Source organism: Leiobunum rupestre, chromosome 5 (genome assembly GCF_980474605.1).
Source record: "Leiobunum rupestre chromosome 5, qqLeiRupe1.1.hap1, whole genome shotgun sequence".
Taxonomy (NCBI): domain Eukaryota; kingdom Metazoa; phylum Arthropoda; class Arachnida; order Opiliones; family Sclerosomatidae; genus Leiobunum; species Leiobunum rupestre.
In genome coordinates this window covers 63873413-63895159 of record NC_143388.1, presented here as the reverse complement: position 1 = coordinate 63895159, position 21747 = coordinate 63873413, and the positions used below count along the sequence as shown (strand labels likewise).

The 21747-nt window shown below is 32.6% G+C and overlaps 1 protein-coding gene across 6 annotated transcripts; it reads right to left on the bottom strand.

Moving 5' to 3' along the window:
- Positions 1-209: 209 nt before the first annotated feature.
- Mps1 (dual specificity protein kinase monopolar spindle 1) lies at positions 210-21064 on the bottom strand. Of its 6 annotated transcripts, none has more exons than XM_090174760.1 (15): positions 20995-21064; positions 20838-20914; positions 17294-17494; positions 15778-15860; positions 13795-13950; positions 10079-10152; positions 9831-10018; positions 8921-8998; positions 7248-7396; positions 4765-4925; positions 4564-4688; positions 3892-3957; positions 3541-3717; positions 1343-1412; positions 210-309 (listed from the first exon to the last, which is right to left on the bottom strand). In XM_090174760.1, the coding sequence occupies exons 3-15, from the start codon at positions 17462-17464 to the stop codon at positions 302-304; spliced, it is 1506 nt and encodes a 501-aa protein (XP_090030886.1). In that variant the 5' UTR covers positions 17465-17494; positions 20838-20914; positions 20995-21064; the 3' UTR covers positions 210-301. The 6 variants fall into 6 exon arrangements, with proteins under 6 accessions (XP_090030886.1, XP_090030887.1, XP_090030882.1 ...); XM_090174761.1 differs by having other exon boundaries at positions 9831-10003; XM_090174756.1 differs by having other exon boundaries at positions 9831-10152.
- Between the last annotated feature and the right edge of the window lie 683 nt (positions 21065-21747).

The following is a 21747-nucleotide window of genomic DNA, read 5'->3' as shown; positions in this document are numbered from 1 at the left end:
AATGGAGCCATGCATTGCGGGACGCGTTACGTTTCTCTTTTCCGCCACAGGGTGGATTTAGCGCTGTACTTTCGCCAGTCGTTTGCTTGAACCAAAACTGCCTTTCGATTCAAACTTAGGGTTGATAGGCTTATGCTTTTGCCTAAAATGCTTTAATGGCATACTTATTTCTGGTTACATATGCTAATATTTGTAAAATTGCAATTAAAAAAATCACAAAAATTATTTATTTAAAATATTTTGTTAAAATAATATACAATAAAATATACAAAATAAAATTTCCTATTTGGTAAATATTTCTTCAATATGCTAAAAAAGAAAAGAAAAATACTTTAATAGTCCTTAGTCCAAAAAGTACACCGGAGTTGCCTGAATTATTGGCTTTAAAAGTCGCTTGATGACTTAGACCTAAGGTGGTGCCTTGGGTATTAGCCTAGCTGATTATTACTATTGTTAGAAGAACGTATAAGTAGTTGAGAAAAAATGAAAATACCACATTATTGAACCACCTAATGCAACTATAAGATTCAATAGTTATTTAAATTCCTATTCGATCCACATTTAAAGTGTTTGACACTATTTGAAGACTGCATCATTATATTTCTGACACGCCTACACGTATAGAAATGCTTTCAATACATTTAACAAAATTTTATTAATGTATCATATAGAAGCCTATATTAACTGCCTTTGAGGGGGCAGAGCAGAGGAGTGTGAAAGCTTCATCAAATGAAGTGATAACAGCTTGTAATGGAACTGCATAGCCATAACAATAAAACATACTTTGCGTCCTGGTCCAATATATTAAATTTATAGTTATAATTATAATGCGCAGAAATCTTCCACAATGCTCTATGCACCGGTTATACTTTTGTCTATTGGGAAGCTGCAGGTTAATAATACATAATCAGTTTCCTGTTGTAAATATTCTTTGGATTCAAATAAAATTGCATGTTATATTATGCTTAAGTTTTACGCTACAATTTTATGATGTAAATTCAGGTGTCCCTGGGCTAATAATATCAGGCGCCCTTTTTCATACGGCCGATTCTTTATTAAATACTTTACAAATTATTAAAAAAAATATAAAAGCCTTGACGGTGACCCTCCGGAGCGCGGCGCCCTATAGCTTAGCTCTACCTAGCCCAATGGTAGCGATGGGCCTGAGGACTACAATACACAATGGGAGATATTGACTCAGCTGTTCACCAATTGCAATCTGGGTATTGGATCTTTTATATTTCGCCCTCAAAGGAAGTCAGTATTTACTTCTTTTCTAGGTTATTTACTAGAACATTAAGCTATAAACTAAAAAAACCAGAGAGTAAAATTTCTCACGAACCAGTCAGAAATGGATGCACAAGTAATTCTTCAATTGTAGGTCGTCTCTTGGGATCATGCTGAAGACATGACTGCAAGAAAAAAAATAATTAACTTAAGCCTAAAATATAGTGTCATCTCAATTTATATAATCAAACTGGATGCTTTGAATTCATGTTCTTGTCGGGTTTTTCATATTATAAAGTTGTTTATTTTTGAAAATGTGTAGAGATAGCCGACGAAAATGTGGTTTGTAAATTTTTTCCATCGTATATCATTATGGTACACAAAAATTAAACCTACAAATGAATTAAGGAATAAAGCTACAATATGATTTGGATAAAATAATTTTGTGTTAATTATTGGACAGCATAAACAATTTCCAGCTTCCTTGTGAATCGAACAAATGTTATGCAGATGAAGTGCAGGGATTTTTCCTAATTTGACCATTTAGTCTTAAAAGAATGCATATGTGGTTGAGAGTGATCGCTACAGCTTTCTAATTTGTAGTAATTTGATGTTATATTTTCTGGATCAGATAATGTAGCAATATCCATAAACCAATTTTACAATTATCGAATTGAACTATTAGGGAATTAATTAACTTATAATTAACATTAAAACTTGTGTAAACATACAGTAGTGATCTCTTTCAGTCAGGTAGGTGCACTCAGGCCCATAGCCAGATTTTTTCAGTTGAGGGGGCCCAGCAAATTCCTAAGGGGCACCCTTAAAATTCAATTTGTTTTCGAAGACCTATGAGGCTAAGACTACTTTAAAATGAGCTTAAGGGTCCACATGGGTCACACTGGTGCTTGTAATTGGAACGTGATTTAAAAAATATAAACTAAATTTATAAAAAACATAAATCGAAGTAGAATTTCAAATCACCTTAGTTGGTCTTTATTTGGGATAAGGTTCGGGCAATTGCCGTAGAAGATTGTTCTCAGAAAAACAATCATAAATCATTACAAAACACGTTAATTCAAATTAATTTTTAGACTAACCGAATTTATTGAGTTACCTGGTTTTGGAAATAAGGTAGAGAAACGCCAACGAGTTCGATAGCGCCTGTATTAATTAGCACGAAATTCCAATATGACAATTATTATTTAATTTATATTTTATTTTATTATTTATAATAATAATAATAATAAATATGACAAAAGCGTGTACGCGGGTTGTGGGGTCCCGTGAATTGAAATTTCTTAATGCAACAGAAAGCGTAGTTCAGAAATGATCACTAACTAAAAATATCATTTTCAATTTCAACGAAGTAGGTCTTAATGTACAAAAATTACTAAAATGTACATATGCCCCACTTCCGGGAGCCTGATCTCACAAATGTTAACAATGTCGGGGAGGGCATGGTATTTCCAGTCGATTGACGGTGTAAGGCCTGATTTGGCAAAGATCAAAAAACACCCTACCGGTCGCTGGTGGCGCTACAGGCGGCCCCACTATTTGTATAAATACCTCGGAGTCAGCCTGGGTAAAAGGGAGTTGGAAGATTGGTGGGAGAGTAGAAGGTATGCAGAAGGGCAGATTAAGCTCCCCGGTTCAGGAAGGCCTCCTCTATATATAACACCCAGACGAGGAAAGTTGTGAGAAATATTAAAATGGTTTTGATTTATGATAATTTTGGTAATTTATTTACCTAAGTTAAATTAGTCCCTTACAACGTATCATGTGAGTTTGTACCTCTAACCGCGATAAATCGGGCAAACGACGATGGCGGCGGACACAGTACATGAAACTAATACACACAACTCCCCTAGGGATTGTGTGTAAAAAGGGGAAAAATTATTTCATTATTCTAGAAAATAACTAGGTACTTCAGTAGGGTTGGAAAAAACTTCGAAAATGCTCAAATTGACAGATTTCAAAATTAAGATTTAGCAAGTGACAGAACCTTTACATTATGAAGTTTAATTGTCAGGCTTGCCGCTTATTTACCAGCTTTTAAACCCTAACATGACGGCGTATTTTCACGCGCAAAATAATTTTTTATAACCATGGATTTTATTCCATGGTCAAAACCAGTTTAAACCAATCTGGTTGGTTCTTGCCAACCCTGTACTTCAGCTTAAAATACTACCCTGAATAGATCTACCTTATTTGTTCCATATTATAAAAATTTTAAATTTTACTCAATCAATAATTATTATGGGCAATTTTGTTTAAAAAAAAGGAAAAAGTATTTTAGTAATTAGTACTTACTTTCAACACATTTAAAAGGTGGAGATCTTTAATTTCAGAATAAGTTATTTGGTAATTTGGATTACTAATAGCTTGAATTTTGCTCGCAATATTTATTATATGATGGAAAGGTGTAACTCCATACAGTAGATGATAAAGAATAGTTCCTAGAGACCATACATCCGACTTAGTACGTAGCTAGAAAAAATACCATCTGATTTAATTAAAGTAATGTATGTTATATTTATGGAAACTATGAATTGATCCTTTGTTAAAGATTAAACAGATTATTGGTTGTTACAAACTTAACCGTACTAAATTTGGTGTGAAATAATTTTAGAAATTGACATTGTAATGCTAACAAAGAAATACCTGAAAATTGTTATTGTTTTGAAATCCTGTAATTTGCTCAGGCGACATATAATTTAGTGTTCCAATCTGAAATTGTACAAAAATATTTCATTACGTCCTTAAGTTGAAAAACCTCTGCTACATTTAATTTGTAATATAGGTAAGTAAATGCTTTTCAAATAGGCATGTGGTTTTACAAGCTCCATTAACTAGTAGACATTACTCGAACGCAATAATAACCATTTCTAAGTCTAGATATAGATTCCAAGGTTTATTTATTTAAATAATGAATTTATCATTTCTTTAGCCATGATAAAAACCTTTATATTAAAAAAAGCACATTGAAATAATTTTTTAGGTGCAGGACATTTTGGATCATGGACCTTTCTTAGCCTCAAAATAATTTCTACCAAAAAAGATTTGTTAGAAATTGTTTAATTGCTGAATCTAAATGGTTAGAGTTAACAATGTCCAAGCTTTTTACCTAAACGTAATTATTTAAATTAAGTTATTAGGTGTTTCTCATTACTTTGCAACCAAAATAATTTACTGCGTACATCTAAAAACTACTCATTAGTAAAAATTGAATAGAATAAGCACAACAATGTCCAACAAATGTTTCTCAATGAAATAAAAAATTTTGAAAATTGAAATTAAAAGTTTTGAAAAATGACAGTGTTTCATTTCTCTTACCATGTTTTCTTTAACTAAGCAAGTTTGGTCATCTGGAATTGCTCCAGCAATACCGAAGTCTATTATTTTTAGCTTGCCCTTAACTTGAACAAAATTTGCGGGTTTAAGATCAAGATGAATTATTCCTGTGGCCAAAGAAAGTTAGTTTGTAATTATTTCTATAAGTTACTAAATATTTGTCTGTCAAGTTTAAATACTCACCAGCTTTATGCACATCTCCAACTGCTAAAAGAAGTTCAGACCAATAATATTTAATTTGAATAGGACTTAAAGGACATCCACTTTTTGCTTCTTTTAAAATAGTAGAGAGGTCGGAGTCTCCCTTTTCTAAAACCATTAGCATTGTTTTGCCTTTTACTTGACTGAAAGATAAATCAATTCCATAATCCACAGTTATAAGAAGCAGTGTTGGAAAAAAATGGTTTTTTCTAAAATTTAAAAGCCAGTAGAATGCTTATATCAGGCCCTAATATAAGATTTTTTCCGACTAATTTAAACCAAAATGCGAAGCTAGATATGGTTAACTGATAATGTTTTAAACAAGGATGTTTTTCAAATTTAATTTGAAAGAATATTTCACTGGTTTCCACAGCTATAGCGCTATTATTTAAAAAAAAAATGGTTTCAACTATAGATTTTGCTTAGTGGTTAAAACTGGTTAAATTTGGGTGGTTAAAACAGTCTGGCTGTAAATTAATAAATTTTTGAAATTTATTTTATTGTGATTTACTTATTTATTTTGGCGATATATAATCTACTAATAGTTGAGCAACTTTCTGACGATCTATAAACAACTTATGGTTGAAGAACTTTCTCAACATACCAACAAATAATTGAGAAACTTTGGGTGAATTAATGGTTGAGCAACTTTTGTTTAGTTTTTAGCAACTTTCTAGCGATTTTAAGCAACTGTTCGGTAATAGTTGAACAACTAAATGAACATTTCTTTTACAAGTTAAAAACAGTTTTTCTCAACGTCAAATGACTCAACCGTTGGGCATCAATTGGGAAACGGTTGAGATGCGGTAGCCCAACAGTTAGTATACATTTGAGCAATGCTTGAAGACAATTTTATGATGATATTTCAATAGCAATTTTTAGACTTTCATTTTTCAGTAAGGGACGTACAGCAGGATTCGAAAACTAAACACCCAACCGAATAAAAAATTATTGGTTTTTTATGGGACCCACCCACCCTAGAAAAATCCCCACTTTAAAATCTCAGATTTTAAATGAAAAACAGACTTGTTCGAAGTGCAACGTCCACTTTAATACATATCTTAGACTGAATTGTAATGTGTAATGCAACTTAAAACTTGGTACTTCTACCAGTCCTTTGGTTCAGCTTTGCAGTATCTGGATACTTTTATATATCGTCTAATACAAATATGGAAATTATATGTATACTAAACTAAAAAACCCACCCAAATAAAAAAAAACTCTTATAAACCCACTGGGTGTTGTTTTTTTGGAACAAACTGGGTATTTTTGAACCCTGGTTTACAGGGTGGAAGCCCACAGCTTAGTCTGCTTCCACTGAATATTGTTTTTGTAATTTCTTTAATGAAACCTTGTTCATAGGATTTGACGTAAATTACGTCACTTACAACTCTGATGATAAACGCATCATTAACTTTATAGAAGATAAACCGAAGTTAATTAATCGGATTATACAAACGATAGAAATTTGTTTGGAATTTTGCACTTTTAACATCTACTTTAGCTCGTACACTGCAATCACAATATTTTGTCTCCATTGTAACCTGCCTTAATATTTATCAAACTTGTCGAGGTTCACGGTAATAGTTAGTGTAGGGAGTGGTTGGCTCGCGTGGCATGAAAGGCTTGCCACCTACGCATTGTAACCCGGCCACCTGAATTAATGGCTTTAAAAGTGGCTTGATATCTTATGCCTAAGGTGGTGCCTTGGGTATTAGCCTAGCTGGTTATTATTATTATTATTATTATTATTAGTGAAGAAATAGCAGAAGACTTTTGAATGTCAATGTTCTGCGGTTGAAACTTTCAGCTGTTGTGCAGAGAGAATTTTGAGCAAGCAGACAGCTTTCACAGATTAAATTCAAAACTCTGTCACTACGCACGAAGCCTATAAGAACTTAATTTTTGTGGTAACTTATTTAATGCTCTGTGTGAAACAAGATCTCGCGTTCAAATGTTAAGACATGATTGCACTAAGGAATTTCTAAGTTGGCAAGGGGCTTCAAAATGTTTAATACTTCCATTAAAATGAAACAATCAATGTTTCAAATATATACTTTACGTGATTTTATCTTATATTCCCAATATAAATATTTTATATAACTTTGAAAGCTTATTGCACAACACGAATTAGATACCAAAATCCAACTCCCCTGAAATATGTAGAGTAGAATTTTCCTTTTTTTCAGATATCCCATACACCCAAAGAACTTATCTGTCTTCTTAAATTACTTTTGCTTTTCAACACAACATAGGCTTAATTCAATGAGGGAATGTCACTTCTGTTTAAAACGCTTCCCCCCCCCCCTCGATTTTTGTTCTCTTAAATCCTCGCATGCTTCTAATAATGTGTCTTAAGTAGCATTAAATATGATTTGATTCAAAATATAAATGTACTAATAGCATTAAATATTAAAATTATTAGCGTTGCAGTTCTAAATTAAGAGTATCTCTAAGTTACTTACTGATCATAAAGTTTAATAACACGATCACTTTTCTTTAGTTGATTAAGCAAATTTATTTCATTCATATAGCTGTTTTTATCTACTTTGTCCAAGTTAACTTCTTTTAAAGCTACAATTTTACTGGATTCACTTTCTATGACTTGATACACCTAAAAAAAATATTTTTATAAATCAAGTTGACACCAAAAGAAAAATGGGAAAACAGAACTAATAACAAAATTAATTTTTCTTGGTTAACTAGTTTTTGGCGTTGTTTGAAATAAAATTACCAATTGTGGATGTGGAAACTGTAAGAGGGACATCAAATATATTTTCAGAAAACAGACCAAATGAACTCAACCTTGCTCAAATTTCTTTCTGAGGTCAGATATTTTGCCCATAATTTGAACTGGATTGTCTTTTCCAAATAGCTCATTTAGCATTTGATAAGAATAACAAATGGTTTGCACTTAGAACCAGAGGCTTTCATACTAAAAGGATATGGTAAACAGACTTCTGCTAACAATTTAAAGCCCTTAGTTTTAAAAGTATGTTTAAAGAATTCTACCAGCCATATAAAGGCAAAACTCCTCTGAGCTAACAAAATCTTCACTGTAAGCTACATGTACAACCATTTCTATGAGAATCATCTGAGCCATCAAAGTCTTCCTTAGACATTCCAAGTGTATTCATATAGTTTCCTGATAACACCCACACAAAGCTAATTTTAAGATACTGAATAGGATCGATTTTACTAAATTTTATCCTGAACACTAGCTGTGTTCAGGGTGTATCTCTTGAAAAAATTGACACCCAAACTATTTCCCTTTGTAGATAAGGCACATTTCATCATCTCCGGTAATTTAAAGTGATTAAAATTTGATTTACAAAATTCTAACCAATTTGGTATAGCTTTAATGCCCATGAGTTTCTGGAAAATCTGAGGGAAAATCGTTTTTTTTAACTAAAAGGGTATAAGGACCGCCGTAGACGGCGCCCTAGATGGGGGGTAAACTCCAGTACCCCTAGTGGTTAAAACTAGCAGTGAAGAAGAAAGAGTGTTAATAGTGGTTCGTAGAATAAATTAACATACCAATTAAAATATCATTGATTTAATTTAGCATAATTAGTATTGATTAATCCATTACAAAAGTATAAAGTTATCACTGCCAAAGCTAGAGGACTACTGACCCACTATGTCTACTTCAGTGTTGCCAACTTTTTTCTGACTATTTACAAAGACTACCTAATTAGGCCTACTCTGTATACATACACCATAGACTATACTTGTACCTCTACATGTGTCAAAAGCTTAGCTCCTAGCGCCATCTAACGGCTATTGACTACACTATAAATAGTTCATTATGTCATTATGTCAAAGTTAGCTTTCAACAAAGAGAAGGCAAATAAAGACGAGACGAGAGAAGGGAAGGTGTGAGACCAGCTGCGCGGTAGACAAGCGTAAGAAAGGATCGTTCAATGAACTAGTAAGTCCTAAGGAAAAAATAAAATTTATGTTGTTTAGATAAACTCAGGCGTCTCTTATATTAATAATCTAAGTAATTTATTGTAATACTCGATTCGTAGAAGAGTTTATTACAAGGGGAGGGATTTGGTTGAACATTAGACAAATTTTCAAAAACAATTCGTGCATATAATAACCAGGATAGAATAAACTGAAACTTAAGATATACCTTGCCACTTCCACCTTGACCCAAAATACTTAATGCGTGGTAACACCTGTTATTCACAGAAAAAACCTTTTGAGAAACCTGAAAATAAAATAATTAAAAATATTGGTTTGAAGTTTACATGAACTGATGAAAAGTTGAATGTTCATTTAAAAAAACTAAAATTCAAATAGTTTTTGCTTTGATACAAATGGATTCTCCTAATAACACCTCGGTTTTTCCAACTGACAAAGCATACTGCAACTTAATTTGGATTTTAGAGTAGATGATTTTTTTAATTTTATTGAGGTATTATCTCTGGGTTTTAGGAATGTTTTTGAGTTGGAGTTCAGAGCACTCTTGAATTTTAAGGTTCATTTTGAAGTCGAAACTACTCGAATGTGATAAATATTTTCACTCACTCTTTACAATTTTCGTCTGATAAAGACTTTCATTAAAATAGAGAAAACTTAAAAAAAATCAAGTTTATTGAAAAAAAAACGTATTTTTCTCAACAATTTGCTGGAAGAGGCAGGTAATGTAGTTGCAGCCCTTTTAATTATGTTTGGTTAAAAATGAAAATTTATTAAATAAAGGTAGGAATGGCTTACTTAAAGCAAATATTAAACTACTATCCCTAATTTTCTTAAGAAATATCGGTTTTGTATCAATATAAACTTGAAACTTGTTAAAATCTTCTCTTTTTTTGGTTTATCAATTTAAATCCATAAATAAAATTTCCAGATACAAAAAAATGATAAATCTGCTCTGTTTTTTGTTCAATATTTAATCGCCAGGGGATAAAACACTTCGCCACGTACCTCACTTCTTCATGTTTTAAAAATGAAGTTTAAAAAAAAGTCGTTAATTTTCAATTTTTCGAATAATTCTCCCATGATTACACCCCTCAAAATATACAACTTTAAACACATACCACTCCAAATTCGCCACATCCTTTAACAGCAACCACTTTTTCACTTAACTGAGCTGTTTCTGCTGTTTTTTTAGAAATTTCACAATGAATACCAGAAACAGGTCTGTTCTCTTTTTCACAAGATTCTGGCTTTTCCACTGGTTTGGTAGCATTAGCAAGAGGCATCTTGGCAACTGGATTAAAATTTTCTATTCCTCTTGTCACACTTTTATTTGAAGGGCAATCTTTCTTTGAAGATGTGTTATTACCAGTATGTGCAGCAGATGAATGAATTACAGTGGTTGTAGCAGTTTTAGTAGCACTCCTACTTGAAAAACCATCTCTATTAAAACAAAAAAACTATAAGAGTTTTTAAATAAATATATTCATTCAAACAATTTTTTTAAAGTAAATAATTATTCCTGGATACAAGTAATGGCCGGGTTTAGAAATAATGACAATTTTACGTCACCAGATAAAAAAAATAAAAAATGCCCATTATTATTAACTGTAGGAGCTTATTACCTTCTTAAGTCATATTACTCATTACCAGAAAATTAGTCTAGGGGTCATTAGATGTCAATTCGACTAGCGGAAAATTTGCCTAATTTATTATTTTAATAATATTTTTTCTACGAGTATAGTAGCTTAAGAAAACTAGTTTCCTAAAGTTTTAGACTTGTAATTAAATTATTTGCAAAGTTATATTTTTTTTAATTTTGGGTTATTTTCGATTTTAAATCTTTAAAATGAGTTTTTCTCGAATATTTTGGTATCTATAAACCTATAATAAAGATAATATGCAAATTAAGTATAAATTTAGTGCTGAATCCGAATATGGGAGTCAAATTTTGCTAAAAAAAATTACGAAACAAAATAATTGACTACTTGAGGGGTCCAATAGACTCCACCTTCAAAAAATTTTAAAATTTTTTATTTTTGGCCAAACAGGCTAGTTACTTTATATTAGAAATGGCATCAATAAGAAATTATTTTAAACCAGAATGTTTATTTTATTATTCCAATAAAGAATCAAATATTTAAAAGGAAAGTAGGAAACAAAATTTCTTTTTTTTTGGATATTGTACTTTACTAGTACCCTTCCCACGAGATTTATAGACTTTTTTTAGGAACTCTTAATGAAAAATAATAATAATAATCATAATAATAATAATAATAATAAAAATAATCAGCTAGGCTAATACCCAAGGCACCACCTTAGGCCTAAGTCATCATGCGACTTTTGAAGCCCTTAATTCAGGTGGCCGGGTTACAATGCGTAGGAGGGTGGTGGCAAGCCCTGCATGGCACGAGATCGAGCCAACAGCTCCCTACACTGACTATTGCCGTTAACATCAAAAAGTTTTTATGGAAGGGGAAACCGAACAACTCGGGGGAAAACCCCTTAAACCAGTGGGGAGAGAACTTGCAAACTCAACGCAGAAGGAGTCGTTCCGAGTTTTCACCCAGTGCCACAAGCTCTTGCTACGAGGCGAAAGTGCTAACCACTCCGCCACCCCACCTGAAGCCCATTTGAAGTTAATGCACATTGCACTTCTCAAAGAACATTGCATTCAGTAATCCAACACAAGTCTTCTCTTCTTGGCCAGTGGTAAAATGTTACTAAACCAGGAGGGTGCAAAAATTTTATTTCTGACTTCAGAGTTGATGCTAGGTGGAACATTTTTTGCAACTAGCCATGGTAAAAGCGCGTGTGATGGCGCTGGAGGCACCGTTAAGAGGCTAGCAGCAAGGAAAAGTCTTCAAAATCCATTGGCCAACCATATTTTAATTCCAAAGGACCTTTTCAATTATGCATTTCACAACATTAAAGGAATGTCATTTTACTTCGTTGAAACGAAAGAAATAGACGCTCATTCTTAACTCTTGGAAACACGGCTTCAGGGCGCCAGAACGGTGCAGGGCACCAAAAGTCACTATTCATTTGTGCCGATAGATACTCTTCATATGAATATGAAGTAAAAAAGAAATGGAAACATCTGCACTCCCAGAATTAACACCAGGGAAATTTGTTGCCTGCGTTTACGATGGAAAGATATACCTCAGTGTTTTGGTTGAAATTTCAGATGAAAAAGACGAAACTTTCGTTAAAGTTTTGCACCCTCCTGGTTTTATTATTATTATTATTATTATTATTAGTGAAAGGGGGTGAAGGGCTAAGGACATGCCCGTTCGCGCACTTCGACCAGAAGTCCATTGTGCAACCCCGAACCTTAAGACTTAAATAAGCCCAATATCAGACAAAACGGAGAATCCTCTTGGCTGGCATAGTATAGAAATCAGAAGTTTCCAGCTGATGCATACCTAGATGCTCGAATCTTTGGGCCGCGTAGTAATCGCACCTGCACATTAGAGGCGGTTTCCTCCTCAGCCTGACATGCCCTACAGATTGGATCATCACTGATTCCAATCAGGTAAAGATGTCTGTTAAGGGGACAGTGACGACCAACCTGATATTAGATTTGGAAAGTGAGAGTAGCTCCTTGGCTCTCTGCCTAGAGGGGCCAGAGATAAACTCTTTAGCCGGCCTTTGGCCATCCATCTCAAGCCAAAGCTTGAGTTGACGGTCAATCAGGGAGTTAGAGATAAGGCCGCGAACTATGCTAGAGGGGATAGGAATGGCAGGTTCAGTACCAAAGAACCCAGCCTCTGCTCCCTTCTTGGCTAAGACATCGGCTTTCTCATTACCATAGTACCCCCAAAGGCCAGGAACCCAATAGAGCTGAAGTTTATTGTTGGTACCTAGCTCCGAGAGGAGATTTAAACAGCTATAAACCAGCTTAGAAGAGATCTGAAACTGGTTGAGAGCCTTGAGGGCTGCTTGACTATCCAAATAAATTTGGATAGCCTTGCCATGAAGCTTCTTTTTAAGACAAAAGTCAACACAGAATCAGATAGCGGTTTAGTAACATTATACCACTGGCCAAGAAGAGAAGACTTGTGTTGGATTCCTGAATGCAATGTTCTTTGTGAAGTGCAATTTCCATTAACTTCAAATGGGCTTCAATACAAGTTTATAAATAAGTCTATAAATCTCGTGGAAATTGTACTAGCAAAGTACAATATCCAAAAGAAAGAAATTTTGTTTCCTACTTTCCTTTTAAATATTTGATTCTTTATTGGAATAATAAAATAAACATTCTGGTTTAAAATAATTGCTCATTGATTCCATTTATAATTTAAAGTAACTAGCCTGTTGGGCCAAAAATATAAAATTTTCGAAGGTGGAGTACAAGTCGAAATCTGGGAGTCTATTGGAACCCTCAAGTAGTCAATTATTTTGTTATGTAATTTTTTTAGCGAAATTTGACTCCCATATTCGGATTCAGCACTAAATTTATACTTAATTTGCATATTATCTTTGGTATAGGTCTATTAGATAGCAAAATATTAGAGAAAAACTCATTTTAAAGATTTAAAATCGAAAATAACCCAAAATTAAAAAAATTATAACTTTGCAAATAATTTCATTACAAGTCTAAAACTTTGGGAAACTAGTTTTTTAAGCTACTATACTCGTAGAAAAAAATATTAAAATTAGAGAAATTTTACGCAAGTCCAATTGACATGGAAAATTTGTGTAGCAGTTTTGTAAAACTATCGATTGAACTTTAGTGTGGTGCAATATAGATAGAAATTACAAAAATTATAAGTTTGTCACTGAAATAATTTGTCAATTGCTTAAATGTATATTCATGCGAAGCTGTTTAAAGGAAATATGAAATAGGTTGTTTGATGATAGATCACCAAAAATCCTAAGGTAAAAAGAATATCGAAGCCAATTTCTTCCACCAAATGCAAAATGTGCACCTACACAGACGGCGTTTCCCCTATGAAGATATGATTTAGATATGGCTAAGCATGAAATGGAGATTTAAATAGAATTATTGCATCCACAACATTTCATACTCCCTTTAAAACAAATTTTTAACATGATATTTTATGTGGTAATAGAAAGATTTACCTCTTTAACTTAGAAGAAAATTTATCACTGTTAGGTGGTGTAGAGGAACCTTTATTAGCTGAGAGAAGATCACGTAAAGGTACATTCTCTTCTGAATCACTGCTTTCATTCCCATCAATTGCTTTGTTATGAACCCTCAAAGAAATAGGTTCAATTCTAAAAATTGAAAAAGTTGCAAGTTCAAATAGAAATTACTTGATGTTAATCATCTTTTAGGTTCAAATTCTGAGCTGGACAGCGAAAGGTTATAAGGAAAGTTTGTAAACTTAGCTTTTGATGCCTGACTGATTAATCCAATTATTAAGTTTTAAATTAATGGACGGTGGACCCTTTTGTAAACAAGTGTAAAACTTAAAAGGTGTTCCAATAAAAAGCATTTTATTATTATTATAATAGGTTATTTAAAGCCTTTTAATAGTAGTACTTTTGATGCATTTGGCTCTACTGAATAATTTAAGTTATAACTGTTGGCATGCACCACATTGTCCCACTACACAACTTTAACAAACTTTTTTTGAGTTGCCTGTTAATATATACCTGAAAATGGCTTTGTTTGAATTGAAATCAAAATGAAATGTTTACCTCTCCATTTTTAGTGTTCAGAAATAAAATTCAGAGAATAAATCAATCTTTGCAATGTAATTACTAATGATCTAAATTCCCATCACCATATTACTGATATCTATGGCTGTGCCATTTTGCCTTAATCAAAATTCCTTTGTATTAAGCCACAAATTCTCTCATCTTGTTACCTTCTATGGACATCGTTAACTTTAATTCCTATGGAGATCTCGACATCTCAGCTACGTAAACCATATTAATATTATATTTTCAAAGACCAATAGGTTCGAGGTATGTTTTAGCAAGGTTGGAAAAAAAAATTGGAAAAAAAAACCCAAAAAAAACTAAGTTTTTATTGGTTTAATCAGGTTTTTTTAAACAAAGCTTTAATCTATTTTTCGCTTTTTTTGACCATGCATACATATTACAAATAAAATTAATCTATTTTTCACTTTTATTGACCGTGCATACATATTACAAATAAAAAAAATTAATATGAGTGTTTTTACAATTAAGTCTCACGTGACCAGAAGAAAGTTTTAGTTTTCGTTTAGTTTTTGATTTTGTATAAATGCATGGTGACCAGGAAAATGCCTCTAAGATTTTAAAGAAAATAGTAAATTTTCAAACGCATTAAAGGAAAAACCATATGCAAAAAAAAAGGATTATTATCGAAAAACAGTAGATAAAATAAAGAGATATATAGGATGAAGAAGGGTACATGACAACGGAATGTTTTCGGGTTTTATACTACACAAAAACCTAAGGAAATTATAGGTATTGAAAATTAAGAATGTGGTCACCTTGTAAATGTTTATAGAAATGTAATTATTTTGATAATAAAATGTAGAAATATTTCTGAATAATTTTAAGGTTATTAAAAAAGCCCTTTTAATAAAAAAAACCATTGGTTATTTTAAAAAAATCCCTTTGTTTAATCCATGATTTAAACCTGCCAACCCATAATATTTTTAAATTATTCTATGGTTTAGCTTATTGCCCCATTACATCATGGACAATTCTACCTTTTTAAGGATTTTTGGCATTCCAGTTGATAAAATTAATATTATTATTCTCCACCATTATCCCCTTTTTCGGGTTTTCATTACTACACAACAGCATTTAAAATTTTTAACGAGGAAATTTTTTATTCCGACCATGCTGAAGATGGTTTAGCTTCCTGTTACGTGTTTATAGTCGAAAGTCAGATTCCCTGCATAATACTTATCAGCCCCAAATAAGATGAAACTGGTCTACTGTTGGAAATTCTGTATAATTGCTATATTTTGTAATTTGCTTTTAACTTATTTAGAACCATCACATGAAATGTATTTACTAAATTATTTGTAGACAACTAAAAGTGGCATTTTATTAATTTATTAGATTCTAAAACTTCAATGGTTTGTATAAGTTTATATTTACCTTTTATTTGCAGAGAGAAGGATTTTCTTTTTAAATGATGAGCTCCGTTTTGGATTTGATCCTAGGGTGTTCTGGTTTTCAGCCTAAGGAAAAACAAAATATTAATGTACAACCTGTTCGTTTCTTAAGTTATTTTTATCATAGAAAAGAAATCTCTAATCACAATTGGCCCAAGTTCAGAAAAGGATAAAAAAAAAATTAATTGAAACAGTAGTAAATAGTCAATCTATGACTAGAGAAGCATTCATCTCCCTCTCCTTCTAATATTATTCGCTTGAAAAACGTACCTTCAAATTTCAAAATGTTTCTTGTAAGAAAACATAATACAAGACGAAATTCATGACATAACAAGTTTATAAAACTATTACAAAATTTATAAATTAATACATATTCCTATGCAGTGTAATTTTAAAATTTTACCATGGTTAGACAAAGTAATACGAACAATAAATTTTGAGCCTTGAAGTAGTGCACCCATTCTTGGTTTGATGATAAATTTGCAACCAATGGAACCTACATCGCGCTTGGGAAGGTACATATTCATTTTTATGACCTAGATGGATACTTCTCTCGTTAGATATATATTGTAAACCTCTGATCAAAAGTATCGCAATTCTAAATTTTAAATATTGCCATGACTGCCGTTTCAAGGTGAGCTTAGCTACAACGTACACCTACGACGCTATGAGCAAGCACAAAATTAATAAGATGGTAGTTCATTAAAAATTTATTTAGCACTAAGTAAATTAGTATATAAAATAGTAAATATAGTTCTTTAAAAAAATTAAGTAACCTCCTGGATTACATGTTGCTCTTACGCCACACTTTTACAAGTCTACGAGAGCGTGTTACAGTCAATAGAGAAAATAGGTTTCTCTAGCACGCATGCAAATCACTCATGCGAAGAATATACTAATAAAGCTGAGTCTTGTGATGGACGCAAGAGCAACATTTTAACAAGTTGGGCAAGACCACTTAAAATGAACTATTGAAGTTGTGTGCATAAAGTAGCAGCATTGTGATATTTACTACGAATTTCCCCCCCACTATCTTTCTACAGAGATATATTTGAAAAACTATAGCAGGCACCCAAGAAGGTGCTTTTTCCAGGAAATAACATTAACAGTATAAATAAATTGAGTACCAAAAAAGTGAAGAGAGTAAACTTTATAGATCTGACCTAACCAAGAGCTTATTTAAGTTACTGAGATTTTTTACTGGTTAACCAGTTAACCAAATGAAAAAGAATATTTGAGAAAGACAATTTCTTAAATAAATTATTTTTTCTTCAAACCATAATTGAGAATCTACCAAATTGATTATATTAATTAAATCATTATATATTAAGCTTTTAATTAATAATCCACAGTAATTATATTTACTATCCCAAAAGATAAAATGTTCTAACCGATACAAGATGGACCTATACATAGTCTTGTACAACCTCAGTAATGTACATAAAATTCTTGATAGTGTTTCCGAGTGATTCAAAATAAAGCCCGGCATGTACTTGTACCTTATTTGTAAGATTTCCATCTGTTACACCTTTCCTCGTTTGCATCTCAGGTGAGCTGAACTCATTTAAGGAAACATTTCTCATGCGCTGTAAAAAACCAGAGAGTTCCTTATCACTGGTTACCCTAACTGGTGACTCGGGAGTAGAAGAAATATCTTTGACAAACGACATTTCAAAAAATCATCAATTTAAATGTTGTTCCTGTAAATAAAAAAACTTTTTGAGAATGATGCATCTTGAATAGAAAATCCTAAAAACATATTGCACTTATATTGAAACACATATGCGATGTACAAAAATAACCACAGGCTTATTTAAGTTATTAAATTTAACAAATGTGAAGATTATTATCTTTTTTGACAAATTCAAGATTATATTTATACATTCTTGATAATAAAGAAGATTCAGTTGAATTAGTTTGGACAGGGAAGGGTAATGGTATGAATTTATTCATAATACTGATGAATAAAACAAAAATAAAACTGAATTCATGATTTTCTCCCCAAGTAAGGCTGCTGCAGCTCCTACAAATAATATACAAACTATATGCTCAGACACCATAAAACGAACTAAATCATTTAAGTACCTCAGGGTCTGGATAGAGGAATGCTTGACCTGGGATAAGCACACCCAATACATCGTCAACAAAGCCAAAAGCCGCCTATGGGTGCTTAGATCTATACAAAACTACTAAGCCTTCTGACTCGTTAAGATTAATCTTAAATAGTGATGTAAGTCGGGTAAATACCCAGTGGGTAGGGTATTTTTAAATAGGTATTTACCCGGGTATTTACCCCATGCACGGGTAAATACCCAAAACTAGGGTTTTTATGATTAGGGCATTAGTTAGTATCGGGTCGAGTGGAGCTATCTGTTATCCTCCTTGTCTACATCTTTTGCTTGGTTGGGGCTTATTAGGTAGGGCAATTTGGGCAACCTACATTTTTAAAAGCAGTTTTATATTAGTCAATTTTATTTCTAGCCTGGGAGTTATTCAAAGATAAAAATAAAGGTGTTGCTTTCATATATATTGCTGTAAGGAATGCAAACATTCTAATGTCAACAAAATGACAAAGTATATCAGGAAATGTTTTAATGGCCCACATGAAATGAATAAAATCTTTAATTGCTCATGTTACTGTTAGTGTTAAGCCGGGTAATAAGATAGTCATGATGAGGAGTCTGAAGAGAGCCAGGGTCAGCAGAGACTGAACTTTCAAGTGATCATCCAGATAATGAATAAATAATATTTAATAGTTATCTCATATGTAATATTACTATGTAAAATTTGCAAAAAAAGTAAAAAAACAATAATTAATATTTAATATGAGAATAACTTGATGTGTTTGTGGGTTTTTCAATTACCGTATTCTTAATTGAATAAATTAAAAAATATTTAACAAAGAAATTAAAGGTGTTTATAAACACCTGGGTATTTATGTATTTTGGGTATTTACCCGGGTAAGTACCTAAGGTATTTACCCTGCGTTATAAATACCCGGGTATTTTACATCACTAATCTTAAATTCTATGATCCGGCCCATACTTGACTACGGGATTATTTTCTATGGGGCAGCCAAAAAGGCCGACTTAAATAGAGTTCAAAAGGTTTTAAATATTGCTTCAAAATTAATTGCAAAAATGCCTAAATATTCCTCCCTAACAGAGGTCAAAAAAGTATCTTACATTCAGTCCCTGGACTTCCAATATTGGCAGAACCTTCTTTTATTTATGTATAATGTCAAACATAGAAACTCTCCTCAATATGTGCAAGACTGGTTTGGGAATCCACCCCATAGTAAAGACACTAGAGGGATGACTGGAAATTTTTATATTGAGAAAATTTATAAAAAATTTAAATCCATAAGTGTTAAATCTAACGGCTCCTATGCTTGGAATAATCTTCCTCATTCAACAAAGTTAACTGATAATGTTCAAAATTTTAAAAATAACTTAATAGACCTCTATAGAACTAAAAATTGTCTTTAGGTTGGATTTTGGGATTTTATTCTTAACTTTTAAACCGTAATTCTATCATTTTTACTTAGATTTTATTGTTGTTGTTAATTTTATGTAATTCGGGAATTACACCCAGGACTCTTTTGTAAAAAAGTATTGTAAGCTACTTAAAAGATGTTCCTAATAAATCTATTTATTATTATTATTATTAATATACAACTGTAGGTTGTATGGATTATTCATACGAAGCCGAGACATTAGCACAAGAAAAATTTTGGCTACAAAGAAAATATCCGGAATGGCGGAATTATGAGGTTACAATTTTCAAACTAGGGCTTGGAAGATAAAAGAGCCTAAAAAAAATTACACGCTTAAGAAATAAACACTCACAGAAAAGGCGTTTAAACAAAATTGTGCCTCAAAGAAAAATTATCTGGCACTGTAACCTAGGAGCAACAAACACAGCACCCCACACAAGGAGAACGCAACCCGTCAAAAGTCGTTGATTTTCTTGTGTACATTTTTCATTGGTTAGACGCTTTAGCGCCTGCTGCCGTCGGAAGGGGAAAATTCGTAAATTGTCTTCCCCCTTTCTGTAAAACGTGCAGCGTAAAGGTTCGTCCAATGAAATTTTTACACAACACTGCGTTAGCTGTTTAAAGGCTAGCTGCGTTCTCCTTGTGTTTATTGCTCCTAGGTGTCACAAACTGACGTTTACAATTAAGCCACTATTTATTAATTCTCACACCTCCGTACTCCTATGAATTGGTCAAGTCAGTGTGTCTAAAGCTAGCACAATATTTAGAGTGTAGATTAGAGCAATGGCTTGTTTACAATTTTAGTGGTAATTATAACACGAAAGAGTTCACCCAGAAAAAACCAAATCAAGAATTGAGTTGTTAAAGGTTGGGGTGTGTTTTCTAGTATGCCTTATTTTAAATGAGCTTCAGTTACATGGAAAAAACAAATACCTCATCCGCTCAGTTAAATTGTTTAACCTTAACTTACTTATTTAGTTAATGTTTTCAATAAAACCACAGTGAGGCCCTTAAGAATCGCACATGTAGCAGACATTATTATTATAATTATTATTATTAGCAAAAGTAGCATAAGACCCAAAAGTGTGTCAGAACGGTATAATAGTTAATAAGAGTTTGTTTCAAAGTAAAAAAGGGAAACTAAGCGGGGGGTCGGAAAATACGTCACCAAAAATGAGTTACTCCAGCGCCACCGAGTGAGGCGTTTTAGAACTAATGTCTACGGGCGAGTAAATCGAAGAGAGAAAATCACGCCAAACTAAAGATTAATTATAAAGTTGCTAATACTATTCCAACTAGTAGGTTATGTAGTCTATAGTGCGACTAGGTCTCACTAGAAATGTTAATAGGCGTGAAGGTACAGGTGACACACTTTTGGGTCTTACGCTACTTTCGTTATTAGCCATGTTATCAATGCAGAAGACTGATCTCTCCTTCAATGATTAACAAGATTTTACGAACCAAATTTCGAACACTCTGATTAAACAATCCATGGCACTTAAGAAATTAACTAGCTATTTTTTAACCAACGAGATAGAATATTATACCTCATTGGTTTGAACCATTATCCTGTCTGTTGAGTGAGCTGTTTATTGATAGAGAATTATTGAGGATTGCCGTGAAGCTTTACAGAAACCATTAATCAAAAATTAAGTAATATTTTAGAATTTACAAATAAAACTTTTAATTGCCGTAAATACATACTTGATTTCAGTTGTTTGATTATTGTTTATTTAATTTCTCGCGTTACGCGTTTTTAAATAACTGGTCTTGTATTGCAATACTGCAAGCTGCGATAAAATATTAATTTTCGTTCCCAGACTTTTGAGTTTTAAAAATATTGCAGGTTGCCAGATAATTTGTTTAAAAATTAGGGCTATAAATAAGGAAACCGACATTAATGTAATTTACTGAAAATCAACATATTATAATTAATTTCGGTCTTTATTCAACTTTCCTTTGTTTAGTTTTAATTATTTGACCGATTTTATTTAATACGGATGGTCTCAGCCACCAAAAGAACGCGTAGTAATCATAGACATATGAAATAAAATAGACCACCGGCGAACATTGAGTTGGGAATATTAATCTAGAGGTCCAATCAAAACGTCGGATTTGAGGATGTCAGTATTTCGCGAAACAAGTTTTTAACAAATAAGAATACTGCCATCTGCTCCCAAATGACTAGTAAACTCTATCATTCTTTCCGTGGCGCCGTCTATTTCTCAATGGTTCGTTCAAATAAGACGCGTTTTCCCGCAAAAAAAGATTTGTTTCAAAAATAATGGATGGCGCCACGGGTCATATGATAACGTTTTCTTGTCATTTTAGAGGAGACGGCATATTCGTCATTTTCAATAACTTGTTTTGCGGGGAGCAGATTTGATTGGATCTCTAGATTAATATTCCCAACTCAATGCCGGCGAATAGTCTAAGCCTAACAATAAACACGCAAGC

Coding starts and splice junctions, on each gene's coding strand:
- Mps1 (XM_090174756.1), bottom strand. CDS start 17,464: ATGTCGTTTGTCAAAGATATTTCTTCTACTCCCGAGTCACCAGTTAGG. Junction 15,861..17,293: donor ATGGAAATCTTACAAATAAG/GTACAAGTACAT, acceptor GTTTTTCCTTAG/GCTGAAAACCAGAACACCCT. Junction 7,397..8,920: donor GTCAAGGTGGAAGTGGCAAG/GTATATCTTAAG, acceptor TATTTTTTTTAG/GTGTATCAAGTCATAGAAAG.